This window comes from Danaus plexippus, chromosome 4, assembly GCF_018135715.1.
Source record: "Danaus plexippus chromosome 4, MEX_DaPlex, whole genome shotgun sequence".
NCBI classification, from domain to species: Eukaryota; Metazoa; Arthropoda; class Insecta; order Lepidoptera; family Nymphalidae; genus Danaus; species Danaus plexippus.
Window position 1 is genome coordinate 4471806 of NC_083538.1, and position 16998 is coordinate 4488803.

Sequence of the window (16998 nt, forward strand, 5' to 3'; positions counted from 1 at the left end):
TGAGATTAAAACGCAAAACTGGTCAACCTGCACAGAAATGCGTTCTATGATGAATGCGCTAGTTTAATACAGAAAAAAAAAATTGCAACATAAATGCAATAAATTTAAAAAAATAAAAACTACTTCATAGTGTCCTTAAAAAATAAACTGCAGGGTGCTTGCAACCAAGCTGTAACTCATTGATCTCCGTCGTGTATATTTCCTCTATTAAAAAAAAAATCAATGTTTAGTTTTCTTGTTGATATAATTCTAATAGTGTTTTTTAGATTTTTTTAATAACAATGTAGTTTCCTAAGTACTCATCATACAGACAAATATTTACAGGCTAGTTAGGCACAGTTATTTTCTTTACAGACTATATCAAAGTTCTTAAGACAAAGCTATAATTGAAAATGGCAAGACGCCAATTTTACTTACAATTCCCAGAGAAATCCCATAACGCGGTTTCAAAATCTATGAAATGAAACCTTACAAAAATCAATGTTTGGCAACACGAAAAATAAATGATAACTAAAAGCGCTTTCATCGCTGATTTCAAACACATTTAATGATTTAATGAAATAAACATATGTGTATTATTAACGTTATTACCGTGTCATAATTTACGTGACATTGTTAAAGCTATACGTAAAATATATAAATACATGATAATTACGAACATTAAAAAAATATTCTATACAATTCGGCGATGCTGAACACAAAAAAATACATATCTATTTTTATAAGCTATCAGTTAAATTATAACTCATCTGCTTATATTATAATCTATGGGAGACGGCGCAGATAGCGACGCGCCGAACGTTAGTTGAAACCGTATACCGCGCCCTTACGGCCGTAACAGCCTTCCGACGAATACAGTGAAATCATAATGGGATATATTCGACTCTAGCAAACAAAAATAAGGTGAGACATTCGCTAGTTTAACTCAAAATGTAATTAAATTAAGATCAAGGGTAGACTTTGCATACCGTTAAACATTACGAGTGTTCGATGTATTTTCTATAAACTCTTCCTTTAAAATAGATTTATCGGAGCTACGTCACAAAATATCGGACCAAACGAACACTATTAGCAGTTTCTATAAAGGTTAAATATTGAATCGTCGGATGCTCGTACCTAAGTATTGATTGAATGCTTTTGACTCTTATGACACCGTTTAATTCGTACAAAGTAAAACTATGCATGTTATTATTAGACGCTAATATCTGTTATCATATTTCCGTTGTTCTGTCTTTATCGTAACAACTAAAATACAAAATAAATATTATTTTAGGTTTTTATACAATTTATTTTTTCACTAATTAATGCATAGTAAACAAAAACACTTGATAGTTACGTACGTACGTACATATTTTTAAGCACTCTTTTCTCTTATGCGTTCTTATTTTTTAATACTAAAGTGATAGCGCGGGTGTTGCTCACAATTATCCAGTCTATAATATTGGATTTATAAGAAATAGTTTTAATATAATTTCATGATAATAATTTTACGAAACAACATGGCGCACTGAAATCGAACAAACTTGGACTTCTGAGATCAGTAAAAAGTTTTTGGCCTGAAATACTGACCTATATTTTGTACTAAAATTATAACCTTAACGTAGCATACCCACTTCTACACAATATTTCAATTTAAAAATAACGAATATCGGCTATATGGGTTCAAAAGTATTTTAACAACACTTTTCGGATAAACTAAGCGTAATATATCCGAAAAATATTAGTTTCATTTAAATGAATAAAACTCGCGAAAATGTTAGATTTTAACAACATAATTTATGTAAAGATGTAAATTGAAATTATATCTCTCCAATTTCTTCTAAGAAATATTTTTTCTAAATCCCAGAGAAAAGCATTAGAAAATATTCCGTGAGAGAAATATGTAATTTTTCCACTGTCACAAAAACCACGAACAGTTCATATGATTGCTAATTCAAAAATGACAAACGTTAATACAATTCCTATTTTCTTTATGCGAAAAATGTAAATTTTGACACACAATTTCATCGAGACATTGAAAATAATGATTCAAGTTTATGATCGTTAAGATTATAAACTTAGAAAAACTATATAAGACGTAGAAATCTCATCTTCATTCTGTCATTTATTTTTGTAATGACACAGACATTAAATCTCGTTTACAATAATGGCCACGTTACCAATAAATTTTGATTTAGTCCGTAGACTTCCTATTGTTAGTTTACTCTTTTTTCGATATGAGGCACTAAGCCCCACGCACAAAAGGACGAAAAAGGTTTTAGTGCTTATAGTGATATTTGGCTGTGCACAAAAATATTATATCACAAAAAGGTCTACTTTTTCGACAGTTAAACAAATATATTTAAGAAAAGTTGGGAATTGCTATTTATTTAATTAATCATGGAATTTTTAATTTAAACACATCTGACTCAGGTTCTAGAGTATACTTATTCTTATTTTCAGTTAAAACATACTGCTTTCTTTAACTAAATAGTGATTGGTCTATTGTCACATAATAGACTAATTCTACTCTAGTATAATCAGGTCTACTCGACTCAGCACAGCTTTGTTACCGTTTCCATTTCGACAAAGTGGTTCAGTGACCTATACAGTGACTCGTTTAAAATATATTTCTTTTACTTTGCAAAAGTCTGTAATACCTACTTGACACTTATGAATCTTTTGTAACAAACTTTACAACAATAATCTCAAAAAAGAGAAACTTATCCAGATTATGCCTACTGTTTATCGCCCGGGGTTATTCACAATATAATTCCAGTTGTCTCATAGAAGAATGAAAAACGTCAGATATCAAAAAGGCTACCATTTCATCTCTGAATATTCTATTTATTTTAGATCTCTAACCTCCTTTTGGCCCATAAGATATGCGGGGGAGGAACGGAGAAATCAATCTGTTATGCAACGTTGTGGAGGAAGGAAATAAATTATTTGTGATATTTTATAAACGAAGGTACCGGGAGTTAATAGATATTTTTGGTATTTAGTTAGATACAACATATATTAATAAAATGGTCATAAATAGAGCAAGCTGTAGCATTAAAAACAAGGAGAGAGAGCGATTTAAACATAAGATTTAAAATGTTATACATTTATCTCTTTCAATGTTTCTCTGGCACAAGATAATTAATTCTTTATAAATTTTTAATGACAAAGATTAAGGAATCAATTTTAAAGTATTAATCTAAAATAACATTTTATTTGCTTAAAAATACAGTGATTTTAATAAGATTTATTAAATTATTACAACTATCGTATGTAACGATTTCATTGAATAGATTTTTGTGTAGATTTCGTTAATTCGTTTACGTTTTTCGATTATCATATTAATTAATTCTTCTAGTCCACAATCGTTGCAATAGGAAATCTAAATTGCTTAAAGTATAAAGAAACGTTATTCATATTTAAAAACCCGTCGACTTTCGAGTTAATGCAACGTAAGCAAATTATATTAGAAATGTAAAATAAAATAAAACTAAGTTTTTCAGATACTAAGCGTTTTTCTTATTTTACATCTAAATATTCCCGACGTTTCGATTACTTTCCAGCAACCGTCATCACGGGCAGACGAGACGAAATGATGACACTTTTATCTCTTCTACCCGTGATGACGGTTGCTGAAAAGTAATCGAAACGTCGGGAACATGTAAATATAAAATAATAATAAGATATAGTATCCGAAAAACTTAGTTCATTTGAATTATCTCCACGAGAAAATCTTTCATAGCATTAAATATACTATGATAAATTTATCATATCACAGGATTGGTTAATTCTTGAAGCAAGTAGAACGTCATATTCTGGATGACGTGGATTCGAATCCTGCTCGTATCAATGAGTTTTTTATCCTATATCGTCTATTATTATTTTTTTTGTAAATATTACTTCAACGTTGCTTAAATGTCAAAGTTTTATTGCAACATGCAAAATTTCTTATATTTTTATCTGTAGAATAGTAGAATCATCTGTAAAATATATGCTCAGAAAAAAAATTGATCATTGTTTACCCACGTACAAACGTTTACGGGATGAAGCATTTGGTAAATAGAAGCCGAAAGCTACTTTCTTTTAGCTTTTGGAACACGTGCTCATAAATATGGAATTACACAATATTCCTTGCAATTTCTTATACAGTAAGAATTCAAGTAAATCCACTATTGAAAATATCTTTTATAATTTTAATAGAATTTTATGAATATAAAAATGTTTTAAAAATAAATAAATACGCAAACAAGTTTCATATTGAAGAAAGGAACTAAAGCTAGAAGGAATTTTTCATAAATTATACAAGTTTTATAGGTCAAAAGGCATGGCTAGGAATAGCTTGTTATGAATGGATATCTATGAATGTTAGGTACTTACCTATTTGTATGTACTTAGATTACCAGATCGTTAATAACTAAACAGTAATTAAAGGACAAAGGAACTTAATGTTCCCGCTATAGAAAGTTGATGATGTACTATATAAAGAATGAACTGTGATCAGCGCCGTCATTAGATAGTGACGTAGGTCTCTACAGATCTGTTATTCATTATGGTGAGGATAAATCGACTAATTACAAAAAATATTTCTATTAATGATAAACGAACGCCTGGTTAGTTGTAGATTAAACGGTAATAAATCTCCAAGAAAAAAGAAATTAAAGATTACTTTTGCATGTCATACAACTCCATAATAAAGATTATTAAAGATTGAAGTACCTTTGGAATTGGGTAGTAGAAATCTAATATTTAGATGCATAAAAAAGACAGCTAAAGTATTGTGTATATAAAACATTGCTCTCATTTGTCAGAAGAATGAGAATGCACCATAACATTAAATAGCGTGAATGTTTTCATGCTGAATATTTCTTAAAATTGTAGTTTTTTTACATTTGTTGGTGTCAAATATTCTCATTGCGAATTCTCGCCCTGGTTCATTCAAAGTATTAACTCAGTTTGAGAAGTCGTCAATGTACGCAATGCATGACGTAAACGTCACATACCGAAGCTTGATCGCCTCGCATCGCGCAGCGGCAATCGATCGCTTGCGCGCGCATCCCTGCCATCCTAGCTTCAGTACAGAACCGAGCCTCCATTCGAATATTAAATTCGACAGAAATGAAGCAAACTCGTGCTAGTGACTGCTGATTTAAGAACTTATAATTACAACGGGGGAACAAATCGCCGGGGAGCAAACAAGGTCAGTGAAGAAGATGTAGATATCTGCGTTTCTTATATACAACCTTTTTTGTATCTTATAGCGTTATATGAATTCCTTGTGTTGGCTTACTCTTTGAAAGGGGGCCTAAGCAGAATATAGGTAAGTATGCACTCAAGTACCCTCTCATAAAAGCTTCTCCTACCATGTTCTTTGAAAACGGAGTACTTTTGATTTACGTTATATATTTCCATTATTTCTGGAAATTATACATCATTATAATTGACATTTTACAGTGTGTGGGCGGTAGAAATATCTGGGGCCTAATAAAACGATATTGAGATAAGGCATCGTTTTTCCCGTTACAAATCAATGAGAAATATATTTCCTTTCCTTTATATAATTAAAAATAACATATGTATACTGTTTTATATAAATTATATTATTTTTTATTGTAGAAATTATAAAAAAAATTTATACGCAGTAGTGCTCTTACAATCGCCATAATTTAATATATAATTTTAAAGTTGACCTAAAAACATTTTTTTATAAAAAAAAAAGTTGACTTTTAATAAATCAATCAATAATGGGCGTGTCAAGTTTATTAAGAAGTTTTTTTAGATAAAGAAAGAAGTCTACTACTGTATTGTCAGATGTAATTCGGAAATTCAGAAAAGTTACTTAATTTTTTCTCTCCATATCGAATCAAAAATTACAAAAGTATTTAATTAATCTGAAATAAAGATATCAAACATAAATAACGTATTAAAAAACAATGGAAACCCTATCATTTAAGTCTAATCTTACCACTTATAGCAAATATTTTATTTTCCATTCATTTCATTATTTTTTTCATTTAATTCGTACTTTATTTAAACCCAAGAGATTACTAACTTTCCTCTGAAGTTGGTGAAGTTTCTAAAGGAAGTTTGAACCTTTTGAAGATACCTCGTAACAGTTTTGACTGTGAATAAATGTTATGAGTAATGTTTTTTATGTCAAGCATATTCTAAGCCCTCATGAAAATATTGAGTTACATAATCATCAACCTAGTTTGTAAATACTCCAGCATCTATCTGTTTAACAGAATTATAAATGTATCTTACATCTTACCATCTCCTTATTAAACAGCTATTAAACAATACGTAATTTAATACTTGTACCAAGTTGTCCATCTAACAATAAGTTATATAAGTATAATATCATTAGACTAGGTCAGAGAAATATTATTTTAAAACCTAGGTTGACACCATAGTCCCGTTTTTATGTATACATTAAACTTCAAACAAAACAACAGCGAAGTCTTACAAATGCTACGTCTTAACAGAGTAACTGTGAGACTACTACAAACTGTCAAACAGTACCTTGTTTAGTTTCAAAGTTATAAAACAAATAATTTTTATATTTCCATCTAAAATTAATTGCTTTTGAAAGCAACCATTTTGTACTTAAATTGTAATGCACGTCTTATAAACTGTTTATTTTACAGCAAAGATGTCGCCAGTCCTGTCAACGCAGCTGCGATGGCGGCGCGATGCGGAAGTGACCTCCGAAAAACCCGCTTCAAATGGCACTACACCCTCGCCCGTCTTAACATCGTCGAATCCTGGTACTATTATACTAATTTCAGTTATAAAATATGTGTATTCAGTTATTTCTGTCTAACACCCCTTCCTTATTTACAGTGACCTCCACGAATGCGGCTGGTTCATCAGAGATGCCGCCGCCTGCAACAACCACCCAGGAGTCGATTGTTGAAAAGACCGCTGAAATTGCCCACAAGATGAATATGGAGACATGGCAGTTAGTAGCTATTCTTGTCGGTAAGTAAAATATTTTTCTTACTTAAACACTATTTTAGATGCGCTCTGAGCACTTAAAAGTTTACAAATGTGGTAGCTATTTTCATTCTCTTTAAAAAACCTGCTCCCAAAAAAGAGAAAAATTTAATGTGACAAACAATTAAACCCCCTTATATTTATAATTGAATCTTTCCTAAGGTGTGGCTGTTGTGGTGCTCGGTATTTGCTTCTGTTGTATTCGACGATGTTTCCGCAAACGACGTTCCAAGGATGGCAAGAAAGGCATGAAGGGAGTCGACTTCAAGTCCGTCCAACTATTAGGTTCAGCTTACAAAGAAAAGGTAATGTATTATTTATTATGCGAAGATTGAGAAAAGAAAACTTTAGAAGATCTATAATTATGTATGTTATTTCAATAATAATTATAAGAAATCAATTCAAATAGATTAATCTTTAATGAAAGCAGAAGAAGAAATCACACAAGAGCGTAACTGATTGGCCTTTTGAGACTCTTTCTTCATATTGATAAGAAATGTTGTATTCATGTGAAATTTGCCGCGGGACGTGCATGTAGGTTCAGCCGGACATGGAGGAGCTCACAGAGAACGCTGAAGAACCTGATGACGGAGAAGAGAAGAAAGAGGAACAGAAATTAGGAAAACTACAGTACAAGGTAGGTTACGGGACCAAGAATGCGGTGCACACAGGAAAACGGCCTGACCTAAAGACCTGTTCTTCTTAACCAAGTACCCCTAATATTACTTTCTCTATGTTGTATATCATAAACTCATTCCCATTGTTTTAATCTCACCCATTCATTAATTTAATATTGTAGAATTTTAATGTATGTAGAAACTATTTACCCATTCTTCGTTGTTTATAGTTTAGTCATAATTATGAAGTCTTGTATAATGTTGTCCGTTCACAGCTGGAATATGACTTCAACAGTAACAGTCTATCAGTCACTGTTATACAAGCGGAAGAGCTACCTGCTTTGGATATGGGAGGGACATCTGATCCTTACGTAAAAGTTTACCTCTTGCCAGACAAGAAGAAGAAGTTTGAAACCAAAGTACATAGAAAAACTTTGAACCCGGTATTCAACGAAACGTTCGTTTTCAAGGCAAGTTTTGTAATTTGTTATCAAATTTTCATATATCAGATCTCTGATGGAAAATATTTTAAAATTACTTCTGCGCAGAGCGTGCCGTATGCTGATGCGATGAACAAAACTCTCGTTTTCGCTATCTTCGACTTTGATCGATTCTCCAAGCACGACCAGATCGGAGAGGTGAAGGTACCTCTGTGTCAGGTGGACCTCGCGCAGACCATTGAGGAGTGGCGCGAGTTGCAGAGTGTTGAGGGTGAAGGAGGACAGGTGCGAATATATTTACAGTTCGGCAGTTATTCTATCGAAAATGTAATTTTGAAAAGCCACATGGATGAAATACAAAATAAAGGGATAAGAAGGACCCAAAGAGGATTAGAGAATTTTAATAATGGAAATATTTACTTACGTTCGTATGAAATGTTTAAAGATCAAATATTTTATAGGCATATAATTGTAAAGTTTACTTTTCAGCGATCTTCATTAATTACGCTACCCTTGGCGCGGTTAAATGGTATTAGTTACTAGAACTTTTTTATAACGTTTTTGATTTATAATTAGAGTTAGGATAACGTCTGAGAAATGTTTAGGTATGTTGCGAAAATCATAATTGGTGAATAATTACATTGAAGTAACAGTTACACCCAGGTCACATCAACAGTCCATTTCGATACACACATCCTCATTTAGGTACATATGGTATATGAACATTACTCCCATGAATGCACAATAAAGCATTTAATACAAGAAGCAAGAAAGTATACATACAACGTAGGTAACGCAAGTGTCAATTGGAAATAATTATTTATATATTTTTTTCTTAGCTTAGGCTCCACTGGCTAAACACACCCGATACTGGTTTATTTTAAATATTGTATAAGGGTGTGGTTTGCTAGCACAGCAATATAATTTTCCTATCCTTTTAATAAAATTAAGGAGGTTCCATAGCTCATGTATTTGTTTGATTGTACATAACACATTCTCATTGCATTTACAATGAGTCTGGTACATATATATTTCTGTATAGGTGTTCGTTATTAATTTTATTGAGAGGGTGGATATTATTTTCAAGTTTACTGCACTTTTTGATAAGAGGATCCTTGACAAAACTATGTTACTTCACGGTACGTATAAACATCTATACTACATAATATTTGAAATGTTTCGTATCGGAGTCAAGGCACCTCGACATGGATTGACTCGTCATTTGTTTTTTGGAAAAAAAAATTAATTTAAACAGCAAAAAATGTATTTACTTGTTTTTTTCTCTTTTTCTACATATTTTCTCTGCTCTGCTTGGCTGTGTTTGATTGTGTCCTGAACAATCTTGCATGCCGCTTCAAAAACGAAATGATCATTCACGTAAGTATTTTTTTGAGACACATCAAGATGTATATTTTGAATTATTTTCAAAAGCAATAGTTTTTAAAAAGTGAATTCGAATGAATTGGCCGAAATCGAAAAATATATACATATTGGGTCGGCAAATCATTTAATAGGTAGGAGACATGTGAAGAAATGTATCCAGGAAATGTCAAATTATTCACCCGTTACCTGATATCACCCATCATACCACATATTATTTTGTTTTTTAATATTAATTTCATCCATCCGACACTTAATTTAATTTATATAGCGGCTGGGGAATGTTGCATGCTCGTACTGTTATGCTTGACTTGTTCCTGAATTGTCTTTTAAATGATTTTTTAAATATCTATAAAAAATAAATATAATATAAAAATTACAGTTCAAGAACAAAATTTATATATATATGTTAGCAATATTGGCAATATGACTTAATTTATTATTACATTATAATTTAACTCCATCCTAATCTTAGCCGCAGGTTTGCAAAACATACAAATAAAGAATGTACCAATGATTTACAAAATAATATGCATAACTTAATTTCAATTTATAATATATTAATTATTATAGAGCTAATATATTCCAGATTTAAACATCAAATGGAGACTGAAAATAAACCGACTTTTATCTTCTACGTCCCCATTTCTTTGCATGCAAAAGCTGCGAAAATTTTATAAACCAGCAATAAAAAATCCTTTACTAAACAAAAAAAAGGTTAAAGAGATTTAAGATATTTACTTCAATGCAGATTTGTTATCAATTACTAGTATAACAACAATGTTAATTTAACATCTTTGCTTTTATTTTTGAGCGTAATCTAAAACTATTAAGTACTTACTATCCAAAAGACCTCAAATTTGTAAGATTTAAAGACTATGACCTAAGTTTTTTCTTCTCACTATAAACACAAACTTAGCATTCCATTCACAGCTATTAATTATTTCACACCTTATCTGTCCAAGTTTCATAGTGCGATGCTGTATTCTATATGTGGCGTGTATTCTTCGGAATGTATGTATTCTAATACAATTATTACACATATTCATAAAGAAATTGACAAATTATGATCGTATGATTCAACTTTTAATTATCTGGTTAGATTAAATAGAGTATTTCTTTATGGATTTGTACCTATACCTAATTAGTATTTTATTTTAGTATTTATGTGTGAATTATCTAAATGTTTATGACTTTAGATAATTGCGATCTGTTTCTAAAATGGTTAGATTCTTCTAGGTTATTTCAGGCAAGAAAAATTTACAAAACCTAATAGGGTTCTTCATATTTCAAAGGTTCTGTTTAGGTACATCGGAAGGTGAGCTACTGAGCATAGTGCTTTGATGATCTGAGCTGGGTGTTACAAAATATAAAATTGGCATCATTTCGGCAACAGATCGTAATGAATACCTTATTTTGTTAATAATATGTATTACAGCGGATAAATGCTTTATAAATGTAGGTTTGATGTGAAATTTATTTTTGGTTTTTGTTTACCCCGTCCTATAGAGTTATGTTACAAATATATGTACCGTATTAAATGTTTAGATGATATGTCATCTATGTGCTAAAACGTTATATGTAACGCAATGGAAGTGGTTGTTAAATGACCTAAATAGTTGCAAAGTCTATTCTGTTTGAGGCCTCCCATTCCTTCAGTCTACGTGCTGTGGCAATATAAGCACAATACGACAAAGCTGATCAGTTGTACGGAAATATATATAAGTATACGATATATAAAATACATATATGTTTCTATAGAATTGTTCAAATAAAAGATATAATAGACAGGGTAAAATCTCAACAGGAGCACTGATCAGCTCTGACGTTTGACTAATTCCCATAAAATGCTTCTAGGAAACACACGGAGCTATTGTTTTGTTATATTTACATTGTTTTCGTTTGAGAAACAACCCTGATCCGCCCTAAGCCGCGTTTTATAAGACCCTATATTTTTTGTATATTTTATAAACTGCTTATCAGACCCGTCTTCAATACAACGTTCCTTACACAAATATCCCACTAATATTCCATACTATTCACATTCCAACACCCTGTTAAAAAAAAAACACAAGTGAACATCCTGTTGAAACAATATGCACTACAGTCTGGGGATTTCTGTATTTTCAGAGTGATTCACAATAATTTTGAGGTACCTACTAACAAACAATATTTATTAATTGTAATTTATGTGTTCTGTTTACGTGTTTTTTAGGATAACAAGCTGGGAGATATTTGTTTCTCCCTGCGTTATGTACCAACCGCTGGAAAACTGACCGTTGTTATTTTGGAGGCTAAGAATTTAAAGAAAATGGACGTTGGTGGTTTGTCAGGTACGAGAAAAGCCCATTTCATTATTAGAATTAGACGTATATAAAACACTTCTAAACCTTTTGTCTACTTTCAGGAGTTTTAGGGTAACTTTCTTCGCATTCTCGTTCTCTACCTTATTAACTGCTATACCGCTCACACAGATTTTTTAACAATTTGCATGTTTAGAATACGCTGGATTAAGAAACTGATTTCGATAATGCTCTAGCTATAGCTTAAATTAAAAATTTAGTCATCAAAATACTTTACATATTATACTCATGTCATGACGCTATTCGCCGCCACACAGATTTTAATAAATGCACGCATTATGCTATTAATAATAATAGATTATCTATTAATGTACATAACGAATACTTTATGCTTGTCAGTCTAGACAGGTAGCATTAGCACCGCCTAATTTAATACCTCATCCATACTAACATGCAACACTAAATATTAGAGCAATTCTATACACCCTAACAACAACTACGAAACGAACATGTATTTTTATCTAAAAAAAATTTCATAATATATAATATTTGATAGTTTATTAACATAATTTTAGCTTCATGTAGATTCATAAAAAGGCGTGAATTTTTTTTATTCATATTTTAGAATAATAATTAAAGAAATTGGACTAAAATGTTATTCTCCCTTTTTCATATCCGGATGCATCGCTGGCGACAACAGATCCGTACGTAAAGATAGCACTCATGCAAAATGGCAAACGTCTCAAGAAGAAGAAAACGAGCATCAAGAAATGCACACTGAATCCATATTACAACGAGTCATTTACTTTTGAAGTACCATTCGAACAAATACAGGTGCGAGCCGAGATTGTTTCCAAATTCAATGTTGTGGCGAATTGCGTGGACACGTGGCGAATGATGAAAATAACTGCCCTAAAAACTTTGACGCGTCTAAACAAGGAAATCAGAAACATTATTTTCTTCATTCAAATATGACCAAGCAATTTGCAATCGATGTTGTGTTATTGTTGTGAATGAGGACCTACACCACTATCACCTTACTTTATCCATAACAATACAGATCTTATACTCTAGCGAGAAAACTATTAAGCTAGAAATCAATCTCCTCTTCTATTATTCTCTTTCCCTTCTCTTCACCTATAATTGTGTCTACAGGACACTATTTTCCCGTTCCCCAGTTATATTTATCAAACCAAGCATTTAGGTGTTATCCTATGTATATTTCGACCTTCAACTGTCACGTGGTTTCAGTTAAAGGTTCTTTATCCAGTGATACATCTAATTGTATTGCTCTGATAATATAACATTACCATAATATCCAACTTGTCACGGTGGTGTTTTATAATCTCCCCTCGTAACTGCATTCTTGGTGACTTCAAATTGTAATTACCTGAGCATATGGTTTTCAGGAACCCTGCTTCTTGTTCTTCTTGTGGATCTTTTATCAATTTCATAATCACATATTTCCTTATCTCAAACCTCTTAATATCCTCACTCCTTACACCTATGTCATTATCAGTAGATTTGAAGGTAAGTGTTTACGTCATGTGTCAAGTAAGATAAAAGTGTTTGTAAATAAAAGAAATAATAAGCTCTGAAAACTGATAGTATCAATATTATCTATATCTTTAGGACTGATTAATTCAGTATTTATGTTTTATTTGATATTAAAAATGTTGTTCGCCTTCTAGAAATATTTTAATACAACATACACGGACACTTAAATGAGGAATGACGCTATTTTAATTCATAGTTCCCATATAATTAGTTTAGTATACCCTGCCATTTCATAAAAACATAACGCTTTCAATAGGCATAACGCTAATCATGTTAATTCACTCACACCAACTAAATATATTTAATTGACTACTAACAAAACAAAACAACAGAAGGTGAATTTAGTCGTAACTGTGGTGGACTACGATCGCATCGGCACATCTGAACCGATTGGTAAGGTTGTGCTGGGATACAACGCGTCAGGAACCGAGCTTCGTCATTGGTCCGACATGCTGGCCAGCCCGCGTCGCCCAATCGCGCAATGGCACACGCTCAAAGATCCCGAAGATGGAGAAAAGAAGGATTAAAAGGCGGTAACAAAGTATGTAAAATGATTTTTATACTGCTTCGCTGATTTATTCGTGTTAACAACTCATAAGGCCATTTTTCAAGGTTTTTTGCTACCTTTTTAGCATGAACATGGACATGTACAAAAATTCCAAATTAATATACATAAGCAAGAACATAAGTTCAAAATAAATTATACCTAATCTCTAATAAATGTCTTTAAATACCTAAATTCCAGTAATTATTCAAATAATAAAATGCAATTGATTTTTATAAATTAAAAATGATATTCTTCAGGATGTCAAAGTTATCATATTTAATCATTATGAAATCTGTCTTATAACATAGTTTAAAGGTTTTGATAAATTATTTTCAGACTCTTACATCGAGGAAGATCTATGAAGAATCAACGCCTTACTCATTCAAGAGAGATTTAATTTTGACGTCTATCTATCTATTGTTTTTTTTTTGCAGTTGTAATAGACATATTAGATTATTTTTGAAGAAAAATTAATTTCAAATCTACCTAATGTTGGATATAAAAACAAATTTAAAATATTTCGATGCATCGTGTAAGGAGGATTTACTTTATAAATTTTTACAACAGCTTTGAGGAAACCCACAAATATATTTTAATAAAATAGTTTTCATTCTTGATTAAAATACCCGTTTTGTTAAAAATTGTTTCTTCCTATATTCATTTAAAGCTACATACCTAAATGTTATATTAAAACTATGTAAATAATTTGAGTCCTGTTAAATTTATTACATTCTATTTTAATACCATGTAAGTGTTATGAATTCGATACATTATAAGTAAATTATAGGTTCCTCTAAAGAAGAGTTGTTTTAAAACTGTAGATAATTGTTCTTTTTTGTCGTTTTTTTATGTTTTCCTATCGTCTTTAGAGGGACTATTGGCCTACCTTGGTATCTATCTATTATAATATTCTGTTTTTCATGACAATTACTGCAATTTAACCTAGAACTATGGAATTTTCATGAAATTTTTTTTTCAATGAATGTAAATCTCCTTAAAAGGCGCATATTTATTGCCAAGCGCTAGTTACTCCAAGCTGTTGATCAACGACTTGTTTTCTGCGTTAAATATTATAATGTAGAAGAATAATTTATTATATCTAAATTATTATTGTAATATACACTCGTAATAATAACTATATTTATCACGATATTAGTAGAGTTTGTATATCTTGTTGCTAAATATGTTTGCTCCGATATTTTCAAACAATGTTAAAAATTATAGTCCTTCTAAGTAATGTCAATAGAGGATTAGAACCTAAGTAATTCTATTAAATATATTATAACTGTTAAATTATATTTTTTCTTATATTTACTAAAAGAAATATATCTTAAAGTAAAAATTATATAATCATGCTACAAAATTTGGAATAGATAATGTTTGTTTTTTTTTTTTTCGTTTGTTGTAAAAAAAAAAAAGTTAGTAATTAGAATATTTAAAGCCCTCTAATTTTGGTGTGACAAATATAATCTATACATTAGCTATTTGCTTGACTGTTGTTGATCTCAAACATGTATGTTATTGATGTATATAATGTAATCACATGTTAAATTTCACCATCACTGAAGTAGGAGTAAAAGTGTCAGGCTTCAAGTATGTAAGTGCACTAACACAAAAACAAGTAGACTTGACGATTGAATACTGTATTAATCAATAAATAGTTACGTTAAATATAGTTTTTATAGGGTAATGCTACAGTGTAACTGCAATTTTGGTAGATTTATGAAAAGGCAAGTGCTCCCATTGATCGGTAAACACCCTGACAGGTAACATACTAATGACAATATAAAAGGATGCTGCTGTTTATTGTATAATGTGATTAAAAATGAATTCCTAAATTATGTTGTTGCTGCAACCTTTGTTTTTAATATGTCACAAATATAATATTATTTATTTCTCAATGGCAATGATTTTCAAAATATAATATGTAAATTTTAAAAAATTTCTTTTGAAAAATTGTCAGTATAACTCACATGTACATAATGTTTGATAAAGTAATCATCAAAACATCATATCACTTGCCAGTTAAAAAGTTATTCATGAGTTTTATAACTTTAAATAGATGTCTTTTAGTGATTATTATTTAATAGTTTATTGTAATGTATTACAAAAATCGTGAAAAATTCTATAATACAAAATAAAATAGAATTTCATAGTTTCATTTTGTGTATTTGATACAACGGTAACATTAATTACATATTTACATACCAGGATTCTAAACCCTATTTTATTTATAAAATTTTAGTGATTGTTTTCATTACATTGGATAATTAAAAAATATATATATAACCGAACATGCAAACAAAAACATATAATAAGGCAATTTGAACGACATAAATGTTATTAAAATGTTATTTGAACAACAAACAAATTTATTTATTTATTACACCCATTGTTGAGAGATTAGACATATGTTTTCATAAACAAGAATTTATCATGACATGCCAGGTCCTGTCAACATGTAATTTTAAGGCTCATTTATGATAACAAAATTAATTGTAAAATATAATTTGTTTAACAAATAACCAAGAAAAATACACTATCATTTAAGTTTATAGAAGATAAAACATTATGCAACACTGATACTATGATTGGAACATTTATACATGATTATAAAAACATGTATGGGTATTGTAGAAAAGTATTTTTTTAATTAATTATCATCATAGTACCTTCTTTTCATTGCCCTATACTTCTTAAGTTTGTAGAGAGCTTCGATTTCTTTTACAACAAATTGCCCATGTTTTATCATTGATTCTATCTTTGCTGGATCACTTTCCTCGCTATTCCTTACAAACACTTTATGCAAACGTTTTCGAAACAGATCAGAACCCTGAGGCCAGTCTCTGCCTAAATATAAAAGCTGAAAAAACAAACATATGATATTAAAAAAATCCACTTTCTGTTTATACAAGTAAAATAATATTATGACTTACCGTTTTATATAAATTAAGCACTGCTTTTCTGTGAGGTTGAGACATTTCTACTGTTCTTTTTCAGAATTCAAAACTTAGTCCGAGATCATAGTCTAAAGTTTACAAATCACATTTCACAAAAATATTACACTATATGTTATTATAACTTTTTTAAACTGTTGTACCCGCTGAACCACGAAGTTATATTTTCTGTTCTGATTTTACTCTGCAGTCTGCACTCTGCAGGTATGTCATAATCATAAT

General features: G+C 30.6%; 2 protein-coding genes across 7 annotated transcripts; one reads left to right on the forward strand and one right to left on the reverse strand.

The window, feature by feature from the left end:
- Window positions 1–778: 778 nt before the first annotated feature.
- LOC116768297 (synaptotagmin 1) lies at window positions 779–15967 on the forward strand. 6 transcript variants are annotated; one of them, XR_009753088.1, is made up of 12 exons: window positions 780–903; window positions 5096–5179; window positions 6627–6746; window positions 6823–6960; window positions 7138–7280; window positions 7514–7612; window positions 7868–8062; window positions 8141–8317; window positions 11628–11745; window positions 12416–12549; window positions 13125–13813; window positions 14156–15967. XR_009753088.1 is itself a non-coding variant. In XM_032658978.2 (12 exons), the coding sequence occupies exons 3-11, from the start codon at window positions 6632–6634 to the stop codon at window positions 13797–13799; spliced, it is 1314 nt and encodes a 437-aa protein (XP_032514869.1). In that variant the 5' UTR covers window positions 780–903; window positions 5096–5179; window positions 6627–6631; the 3' UTR covers window positions 13800–13813; window positions 14156–15967. The 6 variants fall into 6 exon arrangements, 5 of the variants coding, with proteins under 5 accessions (XP_032514870.1, XP_032514869.1, XP_061380105.1 ...); XM_032658978.2 differs by having other exon boundaries at window positions 13605–13813; XM_061524121.1 differs by having other exon boundaries at window positions 11637–11745; window positions 13605–13813.
- On the reverse strand, window positions 15968–16955 carry LOC116768722 (electron transfer flavoprotein regulatory factor 1). Its single transcript, XM_032659519.2, has 2 exons — window positions 16756–16955; window positions 15968–16682 (listed from the first exon to the last, which is right to left on the reverse strand). Exons 1-2 carry the CDS (start codon window positions 16798–16800, stop codon window positions 16473–16475), a joined length of 255 nt encoding a protein of 84 aa, XP_032515410.2. The 5' UTR covers window positions 16801–16955; the 3' UTR covers window positions 15968–16472.
- Between the last annotated feature and the right edge of the window lie 43 nt (window positions 16956–16998).

What these genes read in the sequence shown, in the direction of transcription:
- LOC116768297 (XM_032658979.2), top strand. Translation starts at nt 6,632, where the DNA reads ATGTCGCCAGTCCTGTCAACGCAGCTGCGATGGCGGCGCGATGCGGAA. An exon ending in GTTAGTAGCTATTCTTGTCG is followed by an intron (nt 6,961 to 7,137) that starts GTAAGTAAAATA and finishes ATCTTTCCTAAG; the next exon opens with GTGTGGCTGTTGTGGTGCTC. An exon ending in TAGGAAAACTACAGTACAAG is followed by an intron (nt 7,613 to 7,867) that starts GTAGGTTACGGG and finishes GTCCGTTCACAG; the next exon opens with CTGGAATATGACTTCAACAG.
- LOC116768722 (XM_032659519.2), bottom strand. Translation starts at nt 16,800, where the DNA reads ATGTCTCAACCTCACAGAAAAGCAGTGCTTAATTTATATAAAACG. An exon ending in TGCTTAATTTATATAAAACG is followed by an intron (nt 16,683 to 16,755) that starts GTAAGTCATAAT and finishes TTGTTTTTTCAG; the next exon opens with CTTTTATATTTAGGCAGAGA.